Below are 18,658 nucleotides of genomic sequence, written 5' to 3' on the forward strand. Positions count from 1 at the left end.
GGAAACCCTGAAGTGGCTTCCCAGAACACTGAACCAGTTACCTACCATGGTCTGGAAGCAGGAATGGAGCTGAGTCAGGAAGGGCGGCTTCCCAGGCAAGGCCAGCACCCGCTTCTCCACCATGGTGCACTCCACATCGTCATCTTGAATCACCACATCTTTCTTCAGGATCTTCACTGCATAGAGCTCATCCGTACCTTTCCGCTCCGAGAGCATGACCTGCGAAAGACAGCCACACATCAACACCACTAAGAGAGGCCTTGGGGGACAGCTGTGGGTACCTAGAATCCAGGCAAACCCTTCTCAGGCTTTAGACAGACACGCATACCACTTTGCAGCCACCTCACACTTTGAGTGTCTAAGTCCTATCAATGGAAGATGGTTCTAGGAAAGATGAACGTGTATTGAATGACCCTTTCGGATATCCATCAATAACAAAGCCATTCTACAGGACTGGAATGATAATCACCCCTCAGAAGTAACTATCTAGACAGTTTCACTGCCTGTTTTATTCACTGGTATAATCCCAAATCTTCAAAAGTACCAGACATGTAGTAGATGATCAGTAAATACTAAAAACACAAGAATCAGTGAAAGATTTATCAACTTGGTAAAACCAGATTTGAGTAGATATGCCATGCTTTGTGGATACCTATGGGAGGCTGGTCCCTTTCTAAACAGAAATAGAGGAGGAGAAGATTGGGGGTGGGATGGGGGGGAGAGAATAGGAGTAGAGGAGGGAGGGGAAACTGCAGTTGGGACGTAAAATTAATAAAATAAATAATAAATAACCTGGGTTAGAGACACCTACTCCTTTATTCCCTCAGTGTGCCCTGTTCTGCATGAGCCTGCTTGGAATGCAGCAAGAATCAAGCAGGCACATTCCTTGACCCTGAACTCAGGGAAGAAGAGAGATCAGACAACTACGTATAGGAATGCATTGTTTCAACAGCCTCACCTGCAGTCTTGAGGTGTCTGCCTACAAGCTGTGGTCAGAAGCAGGGTCTGAAAACATGAGGGCTTATGGACACAGTGTTATTTTCATTATGTTACTATTATCCTTGGTCTTGACCACGTCAGAGGAACTATGTCTGGTGTGTGATATCCTCAAGGAGATTCTTGGGAAACAAAGACTTGGACCATATTCCAAGGAGACATGCTCTGCCGGGCAAGGCCTCCCTGAGGAAGAAGTGATCTCACTGGCATATTTGCTGAAGGTAGTATATTACCTGCTTTGTAAGCAACATTCATTAGTACCATATTTTTGAGAACTTACCAATGTATCAAGCAATTATTGGTTTTCATTTGTTATTTCTTATTTACTTTGCTTAAGAATCTAGGAAGCAGACACTGCTGTGAACCTGATAAGAAACTGGCATAGAAGGCTGAGGAGCCTGCCAGGGTAGCACTCAGAGCAAGGGCAGGATTTAGACTTAGATTTACATGGTCAGAGTTCTTGTTGCTAGTCTTTCATTATTATGAGTGCTGTGTGCAGGTGCTCACGTGCCCCAGCACACATGTGGAGGTCAGACGATGCCTCTCAGGAGCTGGTTTCCCTTCTCCAAGGGGTCTGGATACCAAGCTCACGTTGTCAGGTTCACCTAGCAAACGCTTTACCCATGCAGCTGTCTCGCCGGCCCAAATTTCCTATCTTTAAGTGTTTCAGAAAAAGCCTCAAAGAAGTTAAGAGGTTAAGAGTACATCTCCTGACACAGGTGAACAAAAGAATGCAACAGAGACTTGAGGTTAGATGGAATATGGATGGGCACCCAGGAGCTGATTAGGTAGGTCAGCATACCTGCTCAGCTCCTGTCCTAACAGAAAAAGGTCAACCAGACTCAGTCACGGAAGCTTCCAGGTTCCTGCATCTACACACTAAAGCTCAGGCAGGGTTCAATAGATTTTTTGAGCTCACCCAGCCTCTTGCTTCTACTCGCTTCTCTCGCCTTGCAGTCAATGGTGCTCACGGGTGCTACAGATGTGGGGCTGTGTAGGGTGCTTTAGGAAGATGACTTCTGGCATGCGGTTCTACAGTGGGCGTGTTCTCTGCCTCTGTCTTCAACAGAGCTACCCGTCTCCGTGGGTGGCACCTATGTGGCACTGTCTCAGCCCTCAAAATAGCCACTGGCTTAGGTGGCAATCAAGCTATAGGGTCAGGATGTGTCTTCGGTGCACTTCCCATCCCCGTCTGTTCTTTACCCGTTACTCGCGCTCCCGGCCCTTGCCGCGACAGGAGTGATGACCAAAGGAAACCAGTGTCCCCAGGGAGAGAATCAGGAGGAGGAATTTCCTGCTCTCTGGTTGTAGAAAAAGCTGGGATGGAAGAGGACAGGGAACAGCAAGGTGATCTGGATTGGATACAAGTGAGGAGAAGGACCAGGGATGGGAGGAGAGCCTGCACCTGAGAGGTTAAGAGGTCCTGTCACACGCAGACCTTCATTGACGTTCTCCAGGACCGTCCGTCTGTCCTTAGTGGAGGAGCATGGAGTGACAGCATCCAGGACCGTGAAATGATGACACAAGTAAGCCACCTCACCTGTCCTCATGTGCCTTTTCCACATTATTCTTAATGCCTAATCTGACATTTGCCAACTGTTTTTTTTAAGATTCTAGTCACTGCCTGGCATATCCCAGGCATTTAGGCAATGCTTACATGGGAAGCAAAGGCAGCAAAAGTAAAAATTCAAATAATTAGTCAGAGCTAGGCAATGGCCATGGCCACATTCCCCTGTGTTCCCGGAGCGAAAATAAATCTCTTATTAATTGCATCGAGGAGCTTTCAGAAATTTCAATACCAGCACAGAGGACGTGGGTTGTTTGCCCAGCTGTCCCTGCATCTCCAGGGTGAGGATTCCACACAGAGCGAAAGGATGTGTTGGAGCAACGTTCTTATCAAATTCCGAACCACATCTGTTGCCCAAGAATCTTCAGGGAGGGACGGGACAAATAGCAGAGCTCCAGCGACAGCAAATAAAACAGAGACGCAGCCCAAGGGCTTCCTGGTGAGAAGCTTGTGGTCGTGAACTTTGCTGCCAACTCCCAAAGGTGAGGTGTGTCCAGCATCCTGGACTCTGCCCACAGACTGGGTAGTGCTTTGTAATAGTAGTGAATATATGAATTTGAGAATTAGAATGCCTGGTATATATCCAAGGTTGACTATGGTAGCTGTACAACACTAGGAAAATCCACTTGGCTTTTCTGAACCTCAGTTTCCCAATCTGTCAAATGGACTTGCCAAAACCCCTCAGCCGGTGGTCTAGGGAACCATACAGGGCATGGTGTGTGTAAAGAGAAACTTTGACTCAGCACTGTTCGGCAAACCATGAACCCTTAACACCCAGCATCAGATTGTCTCCCAGGGTGGGCACAGCAAGGAACAAAGAACGAGGTGGCTTGAAACAACAGAAACATGTCCTCTCAGAGTTCTGGAGGGTGGCAGTCCAAAATCAAGATGTTGGCAGGGTCGGCTGCTGGTGAGGGCTAAGGAGAAATAATTCATCCTGTGCTTCTGTCCCAGCTTCTGGCGGTTGCCAGCAACCCTTAGTGCTGCTTGGCTTATAGACACACGGACTGCTTCAGCTTCCCCCCTTTCTTCACACTGTGTCCCTCCCTGTTGTCCTGTGTATGTGTCCAAATGTTCTTACAAGGACACCTTCCATTAGAGCCCACTCTAGTCCAGAGCACCTCAATTTAACTCAATGACGTCTGTAAAGACCTTATGCCTGAGGAAGGCCAGGGTTAGAATTTGAGGTTGCATCTTTTAGGAGAGCGGGGAGGAGGACAGTGGATAGGATTTGAAAAGTCTGTCATCTTTCCTGAGAAAAGCCCAGGGGGTGGTTAGTCCTGGATCCAAGCTCCCATGATCGCTTCTGACCAGCTCTGCTTCCACTCCTCTCACTCCTGAACTCCACACACACCGCACTCCACACAGCAAAAGATGCTTGAACAACTCAAGGCAGCTCATAGCATTCTGCTTTCTGGAGACCCCCCTCTGTCTTCCAATAGTGCGTAGAACAAAATACACTTCTCCCCAGAGCATCTGCTCTCTGACCTCCTGATGGCTGGTCATCCTCTGCGGGGACCCCAGCAGGGTTCAGACTGCCTGTCTTGTCTAAGCATGCAGGGCTCTTGTCACGGACACCACTTCATCTCACTCCACAGCTCTTTCCTTTTGTGTGTGTACATACGTGCACATGTATGGTGTAAGCATGTGTGTGCGTGTAGGTGTGTTAGTCCATGAGTATACTTGTGGATGCCAGAGGCTGCCTCAGGGATCTTCCCCCACTTGCTCCCTACCTTATTTTTTGAGTCAGGGTCTTTCACTCACCACAGAGCTCACACTTTTGGCCTAATTTACTGAATGCTGAGCCCTAGAGATCTGAGCTCGAGGGATCTGCCTGTGTACACCTTCACACACACACACACACACACACACACACTCACACACACACACACTCACACACTCACACACACACTCACACACTCACACACACACACACTCACACACTCACACACACACACACACACACACACACACACACACGGCATGCTGAGATTCCAGATGCATGCTGCTGTGCCTGGCTTTTACGTAGGTTCAAGGGTCAGAACTCAGGTCCTCATGCTTTCGCAATGGGCACTTAACCCACAGAGCTGTGTCCCCACCTCCCGCACGGCTCTCCACAGCGGGTGCTACACTGACCATCTGTCCTCGCCTTTCCCTTTCTCAGGTCGGACATTTTGCCATAGCTCCTATGTCTAACGTCCAGCACATCGTCAACAATGAACCAATATTTGTTCTCAAAGTAAGTTAACAGATCTGAGTGAGGAAAAGCAACAACAGCTCCCTAGATCTAGGTCACCGTATCCGGTTTCTCTGAGCTTCAAGTGCTTAGAGGTTGGTGTTATTTAATGTGTGTATATGACTTCACTCAACCCATATTTCCCAAAGAGCCTGATAAAGTATTCAAGATTATATAACATAAACAAGTGAATTGTGTGACCCATAAACTATGCCTCAAGATAGATGGTTAAAAATGATTACACACTATATAGTCAATACTTATGTCTGTGTATTTGTATGTGTGTGTGTGTGTGTGTGTGTATAGTAGATACTTTAATGCATGATTTTGTCTTCCTTTTCTCTTCCCACTTCCCCTCCCCTCTTTACCTCCCTCCATTTTTTTTATTTCTCTTCCTCCTCTCATTTTCCTAGAAACCAACACAACCAGCAATACCCACGATGTAATGATGCTGATATTTTCTATAGGGAAAGTGACTTGGTTTTCGAGCAGAGAGGCAAGCTCCTCTTGGAACTTAGGTCTGAAGACAATTCCTTCCTTGCACAGATCTTTGCATAGCAAAGTGATAGTGGACGGTGTTCTTAATGCCACCCCTGCAACAGGTCAGAAAAGGAGGAGACAGAGCACACACAGCAGCAGAGTCTGGGAGCTAGCTGTGCTGGCTGTTTTGTGTCAACTTGACACAAGCTAAATCTATCTGAGAGGAGGGTCCCTCAACGGAAAAGATCCCTCCACTAGAGCATCCTGCAGTTAAACCCGTAGAGCGTTGTGCTCATCAGTGGTTGATGTGGGAGGATGGCCCCCATTGTGAGAGGCGCTGCCCCTGGTCTGGTGGTATTGAATGCGCTAAGACAGCAGGCTGGGCAAGCAGTAGAGCACAAGCAGTGAGCATCATTGCTCCATGACCGATGCACCCGTTCCTGCCTCCGGGTTTCTGCTTCGAGTTGCCCTCCTGACCTCCCTCAGGGATGGGGTGTGACCTGAGAGCTGGAAGCTGAACCAACCCCTTTCCTCCCCAAGTTGTTCTTGGTCACTGTGTTTCATTACAGCAACAGAAACGCTAATGAAGACACTAGCCTAACGAGTAGAGACCGAGAAAGACGTCAACCTGGTGACCTCAACCGGCACATATGCATCTAAAATAGAGAAAAGGTGTTGGGGTTCAGGGTCCCCAAATGGTAACCTGAGCACAAAGGACATCAGTAAGGTGTCTGAGCAGAAGTAAGACAAGAAGCTCCTGTGTCTACCGTGTAGATACCAAGGGGAAATAGAGGCCTGTGCCCCATATCCCCGATGCCAAGTTCACTAAGGAACAGACTCATTGGCAATGCCGAGACCAAGAATGGAGCATCTTCTGATGGTCCTGTTGTTCTCTGGGTAGACATCTTAACAACCTCTGTAGCAAATAATTTAATGACTGCAGGTGGACTCTGATGATCCAGAAGCTTCTATCTAACAAGATCTGTAAAATCACAGGTAGAAGTTCAAGCTCCCAAGTTACACACTCAAACTCTGACTTTTATGCTTTTCTCTGTATTGTTGGGAAGTTTAGTTCAATCTTCTTGTCTCTGTTTCCTCATCTAATAAAGAAGCATAATGGTATATTCTCCCTGGCAAGGTCACAGTGAGATCAAATGGCACAACACAGGTAAAGACCTGTATTTTGCATGAAGCAGGCCATGGCTATTAAAACAAAAACACTTATGGAGAACAAGAAGAGAGTTCAGAGTCCTTTCTTGGTATAAAGGCTTCTTTTCCACATCCTCCATATATGAGAAAAAAGCAAAACCTGAATTGAAGAAGCAGACTGCGATTGCTGCAAATTATGCTGAGAGGTCTTGTTCAAAGCTCAGAATGAAAAGCATAGCCATTAAGAGGGAGCTAGGCACAAGTCCTTTAGTGGACTCTAAAAAGATACTCTCTAGGAATCTGGGGGTCTGGTAAATAGCTGTCAGAGTCTTCATGTGGAATTGGTAGATCATCTACTAATGTCTACATTCCAATGAAGAGCAAAGAACTATATCCCTCGATGTCCAGGCCTCCAGAATGCATGCTGTCTGCCATGTAGACTTGCTGAAGTCCTCCTTCAGCCTGGATCCTTAGACCAATGACAAAGAGTGGTGCTTAAATGACCTCATTTTTTGTGATAGCTTTGTCAACATGACAGAAACCAGAATCACTTGGGAAGAGTCTTGGTAAAGGATTGTCTACATTGGGTTAACCCATGCGCATGCCTGTTGGATATTGTCTTAATTTAATTAAATGCTATGGTAAGACACAGCCCAGTGTGGGCAGCTCCATTCCCTAGGCAGGAGTACCTGGCCTGTCTAAGAATAGGGAAATACAGCTGAGCACAAGCAAGCAAGCAAGCATGCCTGCAGGGTTTCTCTCTCCTCTAAACTGTGGATGTCATGTGAGCAACTCTCTCAAGTTTCTGCTGCTGACTTCCCTGCAGTGGTGAACTGTAACCTGTGAGTTCAGTGGTTTTAACTGTTCTCCCCTAAGTTTCCACAGAAGTAAAAGTAAAGCATCCTTTAAAACAAAAGACCTGGAGTAGAAAGAAAACCTCTGCCAGTCGGGAGTTCTTTCAACCTGATAGTTGTGGGATAAGGCAAAGACCAGAGCCCAGGATTCATAGAGTCAGGATGGAGACTCAGTGGGGAGCATCACAGAGAGTGAGAGTTGGGGTGCTGCTGATTTCATCATGCTTGTGAGTTCTTTATTTGTGAGGCCCTCCCATTCCCTGTCTCACTCCGCATGAAGATGTCTCACATGTTCCACATTATCCTGAAGTTTCTGAATTCTGATCCTCTAAGGCATGTTCCTTCCACTTGATTTTTGGATAGAATTTTCTGAGTGGATGTGTATACATACATACATGTTCAAGTTATATATGATATGGTGGTCACACCAGCTTAATATGAAGTCATGTGGCTCAAGGGCATCAGAATGCTTGCATCTAGTATGAAGGAGGAAGTTTGCAGTCTAGAAGTGATTTGGGGCCTTTAACAGCTTATGTAGAGAAGGCAACTAAACAGACTTTGCACACGGGAGGCATATCTCAGAGGAACACTGAAAAGTGGTGTCACGGGGAAAGTGTGTGCACTGGAAGAGGGTGTAGACCTGGGTGGGACGGGATCATTTCTTCCTTGCAATCTCCATGTCTGCTCAACAAAGGGTGATGGCCACCATGCACAGCAAGTTGGGAGACGTAAGTCCGCCATTCCATGATTCTTGTGCAAAGGCTTCTGCAAGTGAAAAATCTCTTAGTCAGGTATGGCGGTGCACACCTGTAATCCCGGGACTAGTGAGGCCGAAGCAGGACGATTGCCATGAAGTAAAGGTCAGCCTGAGCTGTAAAACATGAGATGCTGTCTTGAAACAAAATTTCTTTGTAAAATGAAAATAAATAGGTATCTTTAGTACAGTTTGAATCTGTAACCGAAGTGATCTGATTTCCATGTTAGAAGCCAGGGCGGCAGGTGTACCCAGAACTAAAAGTTTTTATTTCTTCATTGTTTTTATCAGGTGTGCATGTTTGTGGATGTGTAGATACGCATGAAGATGTGTGAGGAGGTCAGAGAACTACCTTGGATGTTAGTTCTTAGGAACTATTCCTTTGTTGTTAGTATGTTTGTTTTAAAAGAACACATGCAATTTTTGTTTGGCTGGCCCACGTGTATAGACTGCAGTGTGAGGGTGGTGTGTAAGGGCTGTGGTGCGCTGTGTGAGCTCATCTGGGGGACACACGTTGACTGTGGGGGGGCACCACCGTGCCATCTCTGCAGAAATGTCAGCCATATGTTCTTGGTGAAGATCTCGCTTTTCAAGTTTGCTATCTTATTTTACTGTACTTTACTTTTAAGACAGGGTCTCTCTCTCTCTCTCTCTCTCTCTCTCTCTCTCTCTCTCTCGTCCTGGCTGGTCTCAAACTTGTGATTTTTGTGCCTTAGCCTTCAGAATGCTGAAATAACAGACAAATTCTCATTACATAGTCCTAGCTGGCCTGAAAGTCAATGTGTAGACCAGCCTGGCCTTAAAATCATTGAGATCTGCTTGTCTCTGCCTCCAGAGTGCTGGGATTGAAAGTGTGTGACATACTGGCCCCCTTTTATTTTTGAGACAGGGTCTCTTACTAGTCTAGCTCACCAGAGATCCATCTGTCTCCACCCTCCATCTCTTAGGTTACAAGTGTGCTTCCCCATGCCCAGAATTTTGCATGGTTGCCGGGGCTGGAACTCACACGTCTGTGTTTACATGGCGTGCACTTTGAACAGCTCCCATCTCTTCAGACCCTCTGGCTTCTTAAATGGTGCTGTGGGGCCGTGCTTTAGGTTTAGTTTAGTTGAAGCTTTATCCTCTAGCGCAAACAACGCTGGGGAACTGTGAAGGGAAGTTTAGAATGGAGGTCCTTGCTGCTTGGTTATATCTGGCTCCTGCAAACTCTTTAAACAGAGGCCCCTAAGGATAAGAGAGACAGCTCCCACACGCTGCAGGAAAGAGGTGGAGAGGAGGCTTAAACCTGAGGCTGTTGCCTGTGTTCCTAATGAAGATGCTTGATTGTGTCTAACACGAAATGCTTAACTGAGTTTCAGCAATAAATATGAAGAAATGTTATCTCTACCCTCAAGCCCGCATCACGTCTAATTACTGGCATTATTAGAAATGTGTGGATCACTAATAGTTATTGAAGGTTTCTTTGGAGCTAAAAATAAACATTAGTCAACTTGGAAGACCTTACGGTAAGGGAAACAAGCCAGACACAGAAGGACAAATAATGTAGGCTCTCATCCAGAGCCCCTGAAAATCATCAGACTTCACAGTATCTGAGAGATGGTCCCTGGCAAGAACCGGGGTGGGGCAGTGTGAGAATGAGGAAATATTTAAAGCTTCGATTCTAAGGGAAGCACTAGAAATTTAAGGCGTGCCACATACAAAGTATTGAACTGCATACTTGAAATTTGCTGTGAAAATGGTCTTGCAAGAGAGAGAGAGAACAGAGTTGCCCCATAAATAAATAAACTTTGTGACATGTCTGGCTTAGCCATTTCTTCCAGTTATATGTTAAGCTTGACAAAGCTAAAGGGCTAAAATAAAAGCAGATTTAATTTGACTGTTTTTGTAGCTTGTTCCTGGGGAAACAAGCCAATAATTGATGCCTTTTACCAAAAAGACAATGAAACGAAACCCTTAAGGGTCTGTCATTCATTTAAACAATTAGGTGGCACAAAGAAAGCCTGCTTCTTTATAATCTGATCTGCCTTACAGGCATAAGATTGGCTTTGTTGTTGACACGGCAGACCTCTGCTGCTGGAGCCTGCAGCTTCTCTGGGGCAGAAGTGGATCCCACTGAGCACAGTGGATGCTGTGAGAGCTCACTGGGTTTGACTCCACTCCCTCTGCTGCCTGAGTCTATTTCTGCATCCCTAAAATGGAGATGATGCTAGACCTACCTCGTTAGACCATGCCACAAATTAAATGAACAACGCCGGAAATACTTAGATGAGCTCCCAGTGGCCAGGAGTAAAGGGTAGATTTCTATAGTGGTGTTTCATGTGATCAGTACACAATGTACAATACACTTGGGGAGGTGAATGGAGTGAAGCAAGCCATGCCTCCCTAAGTATTGCCCTCATTTGCATATCCCAAATAGCTGTACTGTATTAGGTGACTGCAGGTTTCTGCTATCATGCTTGTTGTAGAAAAGAAGATAGATGTGCTATTAGAACACGCTGTGGTACAAAGAGATGCACGTGAGATGCAGGAAGACAGGAACTGTGGAAGCTCCAAAGTTGGACCAGAGTCCAATTTTCTTATTTCTCTCCCCAGACGACAATCACCATGGCTTTGTGGTGTTTAGGATCAAACCTGTCACCCTGGGCATGCTATTCAATGGCTCAACAAGCTTCATACCTAGCCCCTAGATTTCGTGAGACAGAATCCCACTATGTAGTTCAAGCTGGCCTTGAACTTGTGATCTCTTGAGATCTGAGTTTACAGTGTGTATCACCATGCCTAGAAAATTGAACCTTGTGCAGTTTCTGTGTTCATTGGCTCTGTGGCCCCTCAGTGAGATGACTTGATTTAATATGGTAGCGTTTTCCCTCAGAGAATCAGGTAACATCTAAAAGAACATAGAAACCTAAAGGAAACAACCTTTGCCTTGTTGACCAGAGAGGTCAGTCATTTCGGTTCTCCTCTTAGAGACCTTGCCCATACCAAATACACTTTCAGAAAGCATGTCCTCGCCATTCTTCTGCAGGTGTGGCTGTCCCCTCTTTCTCAGGCACGTCTAATTTGATGATAAGAAACACTGGCTGCCTGAGACCGTTAGATTCTCCTTTCTGGTATTTTAGACTTCTAGAATAGTCGAGATTTGGGATTTCAACACTGAAAATGCTGAAAGAGGTGGTGCGTGGCTAAAGAGAGGATCAGTGGTGGGAAGGAGGGTGGTGGGTGAGTGCCCTGTGTCCACGTCTTTCCGGTCCTGAATTCCCTTTGCTCCCCTGACCATCTATTTGCAGCTGATAAACCGTTACAAAGCTGAAATTCTTGATATTTAATTTTCCTCAATGTAATTAATTTTGTTGAGAGAGAGGGAAAAAAAAGACTTTATCTTGTTTTTCAATTCACTATCTTCCAAGGACCAAAGCGGCAAGTCACTTTGTTGAGCAGGGACCTGGGAAATCGGGAAAAGTGATTTAGGAAGATGAGCCTGCAAAATCGTAGTGCAATCAGAATCGCATATGGAAGCTTGGGGGCCAAGGGGAGAGGCACCGTAATTGGGACAGAACTACAGAGACGGCAGGAAGCCAACATCAGACAGCAAATGTCGAGAGGTTCCCTGGAAGAGGATTAAGGGGACAGGTAGCAGAGCCTCTCAGCTCCTGTGAGCCATATGATAAAGCAATTTAACATATGGTACAGGAAGATAGTAAAGAGGGTGAAGAAAGGGGAGCGCTTTTGTCTGCAAGGTTATATAACCACGTCTAATGTATGTATGCATGTGTGTGTGTGTGTATGCATGCCACTAATGAGATTAAAATTAGGATCGGCTCCCACAGCTGGGACTCAAAGACTTTAGGAGAGCAGGTCTCCATTGTTGCTAGGATCTAACGCCCCTTTAATCTCCTCAGGATAGTTCCTCTTGTCAGAATTCAGCGCTGCACCTGCTACAGGATGCTTTGTCTGGACTATTCTCCTGTGGCCACAGAGCACCCTGGTGGAGCACCTGGCTGTTGGGATGCCAGCGTGTAAACTGGCACTGCCTTCTCCCTTGGTCATGCCTGGCACAGTGCTGAGGGTCCTCATCTTGGGAGCTCATGAAAGCACTTGAAGGTCTTTTGAAACCACAAGGGGAGAAACTCTGGTGTGTGGGATTGGGGCAAATATTTTAATAGGCAATGTTAAGGTATTCGTCTACATTAGTGTGATCACAAGACAGAATTTTTGACTCTTTTCCACGGAAGGAGGAATAATACACTTACGTCACTGTGTAGCTCTGGTAGCCATTTTGGAAATACTATTTCAAGATAAGGAGTGCTGCAGCTCAGCCCAGGAGGCTGAGATAGGAGGATTCTACGTCTGGAGGTAACCTGGAGTATACAGTGAGTTCCAGGGTAGCCTGAACTACATGGAGGTACCCTGTCCTGGAGAGGGGAATGAGGAGGAGGGAGAGGAGGAGGATGAAGGAGGAAGGGAGGGAGGGGAAGGAGGAAAAAGGGCAAAAATTTGGGAAGATGTGTTGACCCCGAAGTGGAGAAGAGTATTATTACAAGATGGTAAGAAGCAACTGGAATCGTAAAACCAGATCGCAAGTCCTGATCAGCCTCCTCCAAGCCACAAACAAAACTCTCCAAGACCACATCTTGGAGAAGTCACCAAGCCCTTTTCACTTAAATTTCTACATAGATAGGGCAGAGTTGTTATCCATGACTATCTTGCAGAATTGCGTTCCCAATTAATGCCACATGATGCATGGAAGTCCATGGCACACACCTCCCTGACAGTCTGTGTCTGGTGACATGAGAGGCGATGAGGGAGCATGATGGGAATGGGGGTGGTGGGGCAGGGTAGTACGGTCAGTGAGAACTGAACAAATGGGGGGGGGGTGTCGAGACTGCAAAGGAAACAACTGAGCGCGGCTGCTCCTGCTAGAGATGCCCCTGAGAGCCGGAGGATCTCATGATGCTGAAGCCTGTGCAGGAGGGCAGAGGGTGTGGGAGGGAAGGTGTGCTCGTAGACACGCTCATGAATCCTGCTGACGCACACCGGTCCACGGACAGGTGGGTGAGAGGGAGCTTCTCAGTACTTCAGCAGCTTGAAGTGCTGGCGCTTAGGGCAAACGTGAGGAAACGTGGGGAAATTGTTATCCTATTCAAATAGATGGACACTGTAGACATGGAGATAAGCTGGGATGTGTGGATTCAGTGTCAAGTCCTGATGAGACCCAAACCAAGACTGGAGGTATGGCACAATAGTGGCATACTTGCCTAGCATGCTCATGGCCCTGACTTCCATCCTATGCTAGTCAGTGTTCCATTGCTGTGAAGAGACACCATGATATGGAAGCTCTTATAAAGGGAAGCATTTAGCTGGGGCTGGCTACAGTTTGGGGGTTTTGTTCTTTATCACCACGGCAGGAAGCAAGGTGGTACACAAACAGACATGGTGCTGGAGAAGTAGCCGAGAGTTCTACATCTGAATCCACAGACAGAAGGATTAAAGGGTGACACTGGGCCTGGCTTGGGCTTCTGAAACCCCCAAACTCACTCTCCAGTGACACACTTCTTCCAACAAGGCCACACCTACTCCAACAAGGCCACACCACCCAGTAGCGACACTCCCTATGAGCCTATGGGAGCCATTTTTATTCAAACCAGTATACATCCTAAGCACCAAAAGTCACAAATTATGCATTTCTGAATCAAACCTGACCCATTATAAAAGACATTTACAAGCTTGTGACGTCACTAATTACTCCAGTCTTCTGTTATCTTGGTCTTGTCACCTTTAAAAGGGAGAATGATCATAGCTACATCATAGAAAAACTGGTAGCTAATCCATACAGAACGTTTATGGGGCCCTGACACACCGTAAGACCTCGAAGTAATGAGAACACCACCACTGTCACCATTACCATCACCACCAGAAGAGTATAAGTATGTAGGGACAGATGCTTCTGTCTGTCTTGTTCACAGGCATTGCTGCTGTTTTGAAAAGGAGTCTGGTATACAGTAAATACTCAGTAAGCACCCCTGAGCAACTGAATCATTAATTATGGATGTCAGTGGGCACTTATAAAAATGAAGAATTATGTCCCTGATGCTGGCCTTCTGCTCTCAAAAGCCTGGCCTCTGGGCTGGGTATGGTGGCACACACCTTCAATCCTAGCACTTGGGAAGCAGAAGCAGACAGATCTCTGTGAGTTCAAGACTAACCAGCTATATAATGAGTTCTGGGACAGCTAAGGCTATGTGGATAGACCCTTTCTCAAGTAAACAAAAAGCATGACCTAGGTGGTAGATCTTCCGAGTGATGTACAACCTGAGACAGATGTAGCCAAAGGCTGGTAATCAGAGATGTCACTTTGTAAAGGATGAAGATAGGGTAGTTGGTGAAGCAGCAAATCTCAAAGGAACAGCTTGACTCTCTATATCCACTCAATGCAAAAGACTGGGAAGGAGGATGCAGGTCCTAGGAAGGATGCTAAAGGAACAGAGGGATCCTGATGCGTGAGCCTCCTCCTAAGGACAGGATCCGAAGAGGAGGGGAGACTGTTCCACACCAGACTCTCAGGGAAGACTTCATGTTGTTTGAAACACAGTGGTCGCGGAAATGCGAACTACATGTGAGCACAGGATGTGAAGACTGTTTTCCTCACTTGTGCCGCTGGTATTGGTGCCGATCCCACCCTGTGAGTATAAAACCATTACCACAATTTTTGAGCCAAATTTTAAGCGAGATTTAATTACACACTGGCGAGGATGATGGATTCAGGGTTCCCAGAAAATGGCAACAAGTCATATTGTGTCGAGGCTTTCAAAGGCAAACCCATAAGGCTACATACATATTTCTCACCAGGTCCAACTAGGGGCGAACATACACCCTGACATAGTTCTTGCCTACATACCTTCTACCTATGCGTGATCAAGCACATCCCATGTAGTATAAGTCAAACTTATTTAGGGGAGTGAAAACATGTGGCTTGTTATCTTACATAAACAATAGGCTCCAGCAGCTCAGGAAGTATCTGTCCTTCGGCAGGGGGCTACAGATTAGAGGTCTTTTTCTTTTATGGACCTTAGGCAGAGCATTTAAAACTTAAAACGTAACTTTAGCTCTCACACTAGCTGCAGTAGAAAAGCAAAATCACCGTTCACTAATACGCTCTCCTAGAACACATAAATACACAACTGTCATATCAGATCTGCGACTGCACCTTTGCGTGTGCTGCTGTGGTGGGAACGCTGAGCTGGAGGAGGCCGCGCCAGCACCTTGGAGAACAGCAGCTAAATTCTGAGTAGGGAAGGGCACCTTCCTGGACTCTGGGGGCGGGGTTAGGCACCTTGGGTCCACTTCTTAGACTTCTGGAATCATCCAGGCACTGGATCTCCTGGCTACTGTTCCAGGAAGATGAAGCCGTAGAAGAAGAGGTGTGTGTTTTCTGCTTAGATGAACACTCAGCCACAGAACAAGACGGGGCTGTTTTTAACACCCGTGGATGCGGTCCCTGGGTGCCCAGTGTCTAAGCGCTCACCATTTATCTTTTCAATTTCATAAGCTGCTGACTTCTTCCTACTTGATTTATTCCTGGCTTCTGCTGGGCTCAGGAAAGGCAGCTCCAGCACCTGGCATGTCCCATGATTTGAACACGAGGAAATGTCACCAGGAAGAGGCGCTTTAAGTTTTTTTTTTTGTTGTTGTTTTTTGTTTATAGGATGTGGGAAACTGGGTGTTCAAAGGAAAAGTTCAGAAGGTTTTTGGGGACATTGAAAATCCCACCCAAAACTGAAAATTCCATTGACAAGCGGACAAGAAACCTTTTGCTAGCCACCAAAATTATTCTCCCAGACTCCCTTGCAGCGAGGTGTGGCCATGAACTGAAATCTCTCGGATAGGGTGTGGGTAGAAGTGATGTGTGTCACTTCCAGAACAAAGCCCGTTAAGAAGCAGCTTGAACCTCCTCCTCCCGGTCCTCCCCCTCCACCCTCTGAATGTAGAGAACAGGCTAGTGAGACTAATGCGGCCCATGTATGGCAGAACGAATTCTGTCCCCTAATTGTCATATGGAGAGAGTGGGAGGGGCCATCTTGGATTGTTTATGACTTAAATTATACCTCTATTGTATCTGAGCTAGTATACCTCTGGGAGTCTGTTTGTTCCAGCGGTCGAGTTCATATCCCGCCTGCTAAACAAACAAGCCTAACTCAGAGCGGAAACACCACAGTTCTCATGCATTTCTTACCTCCTTTGCTTGGTTAACTCATCCTCATGAGCTATCTCAGGAAGGCCTTCGGTGATTTAGTCTAGAGCTACTCTCTTGCGGGCTCCCCCAGCACAATACAGCCACGCTCAGTCTGCTCCTACAGTTTTGCCTTAATGTGCACATTATTTCAAAATGCACAGAACCATGCATGTAAGAAATGTGCATTTCGTTAACTGTAAATATGAGCTTAGGCGATTGTGTCCTGGTTAGACGGATGGCATGCTAGAGAGTTTAGATTAACACGCACTGAGGTCTATCAGTGAAATGCACTGGGAGTGTGCTGGAGGGCGCCCAGATGGAGGCACAGATATGTGATAAAGCAAAGAAAGTCAATCGTTAATTGCAGAATCCAGGTGGTAGGTATTGTGAATGTTCCTTACACAATTCTTCTCATTTTTCTGTTTAAAAATGGATAAATGTGAAAGAAAGAGAATCAGAGAAAGATGCTTCATTTAAATATATCTTGGATAAACCACTATTACTTAAACTACATTTAAATGAATGAATCTTTAAGCAATTTCCATTTTTTTCCTAGTAACAATCAAGTTGCAATAAATATCATTTTACAGGGATCTTTGTATTATTATATTTGAGCTTCTTTTTAAATGTTTGTGTGTGTTGTGTATGCATGTATGTATACATGTATTTTACATGTTGTATATGCATGTATGTATATATGTATTTTTATGTGTGAGTGAGGGTATGCACATGTGAGGGTGCACATGTGGAGACCAAGAGCAACCCCAGGTAGCAGCCACCTCCTTCCACTGTCAGTCAGGGTCTCCTTGCTGTTTGCCACTGTGTATGGCTTGGCAGCTTCAAGAGTCTGCTGCTTGCACCTCTCTGCTCAGCACAGGAATCTGGGATTACAGATGCACACTGCCCCGCTGACTTTACGGAGGTTCTGCACATAGGCTCATGGTTACACAGCAAGCCTTTAGACGCCGAGCTGCCTCCCCAGCCTAGCTTCCAACTTCTTTATATTCGTGAATCTACGCCTATGATACAGTTCTCTTCTACCTTGCAACACACACACACACACACACACAACCTGCTACAACCAAGAGTCAGACATATAGACATATAAGAGAATAAGGAAAACTTCCCCATCTAACTTTTTGGCTTCACTTTTCTGCATGCACGCATGTTTCTCTCTCTCTCTCTCTCTCTCTCTTGCTCGCATGTTTCTCTCTCTCTCTCTCTCTCTCTCTCTCTCTTTCTCTCTCTCTCTGTGTGTGTGTGTGTGTATGCATGTACTTGCAAGTATAGGCAAAGATTGGAGCTAGATGTCTTCCTCTATTGCTCCTCCCCTTATTTTTTTTTTAATCCCTGAATCTGGAGCTAGCTGGCCAGCAATCCCCAGGGATCCTTCTGTCCCTGACTCTCCCGGTGCTAGGATTATATAGGTTCATACCACCAGTATAAACTCAGGTCCACATGCGTGTATCCCAAATACCATCAACTGATGAATTTTCCCAGCTTCTGTGTAGCTTTTAAAAAAGATCCGAACAATATGTAACATTACCATAAGTGCATGAGTCTCAGAAGACAGCGATATTAGCCCTCATCACTTAACAGATGTCTGTAACATGGCTCTTTTGGATGAGAGACATCAAGTCTGTGTGTAGAGTTATATCTGGATCACACTGACCAGGACACTCCCTCCCTGCTGTCTAACTTGTACGGTGCCAGAAGGTGTTGTACAGATCCACCCAGTACTAGACCTGACATGCTACAAAACCAGCCTTCCTGGAGAGAGGTACACCTTCGTGCAAGCGTGGTGTGACAGCTACGGAGGTAACCAACTGCTTTCAGGTTGAATTTGAGCTAGTTCCACCCAATCAAAAGCCCATGACTGGGAAGACCAGAGGCCCACATGGGGAATATACTGTTGTTGCTTTGCTAAATGCTCACACTGTCTAACTGCGTCCTCAATATTTATATACATACCCATCAACATACTCTTAGATTTTTTCAGAGAAGCTTCTTTTTTCTGTAGGTACTGGTTAACGCAAAGACTTATAAATGGTCTACATGCTGAGTATAAAGGAGTTCTCAGGTACCCATAGGTAATTTACATCAACCTCCTCATCCAAGGCTCGGGTAGCACTGCAGAGAAGGGAGCCGAAAGAATGTAAGGGTCTTTGCATTAACCAGTATGGAAGAGAACTGTGAAATGCTCACTTCTGGACATGGCACGGCTGTTGCTCACATCAACTCCCAGCAGCTATGGTCACCTGCACATGATCAAGCCAGTCACAATACCGCAAGGATGGGGGAGGGGCAAAAGCCTCATTTCTAGAGCTGCGGAAGGAAGGAGATTCACTCTTCTTTGGGGATGTGATCCTGTGGATGTCCCTGCACACACATG

General features: G+C 46.1%; 1 protein-coding gene across 2 annotated transcripts in view; it reads right to left on the reverse strand.

Moving 5' to 3' along the window:
• The window catches only part of Prkcb (protein kinase C beta), a 344,919-nt gene that overhangs the window by 67,941 nt on the left and 258,320 nt on the right, over window positions 1-18,658 (reverse strand). For both annotated transcript variants that reach the window (XM_087908489.1, XM_087908488.1), the window contains exon 10: window positions 46-219. In XM_087908489.1, coding sequence (XP_087764615.1) covers window positions 46-219 — 174 coding nt within the window. The remainder of the gene's footprint in view (window positions 1-45; window positions 220-18,658) is intronic.

Source organism: Myodes glareolus, chromosome 7 (genome assembly GCF_982192425.1).
Source record: "Myodes glareolus chromosome 7, mMyoGla1.1, whole genome shotgun sequence".
Classification (NCBI taxonomy): Eukaryota; Metazoa; Chordata; class Mammalia; order Rodentia; family Cricetidae; genus Myodes; species Myodes glareolus.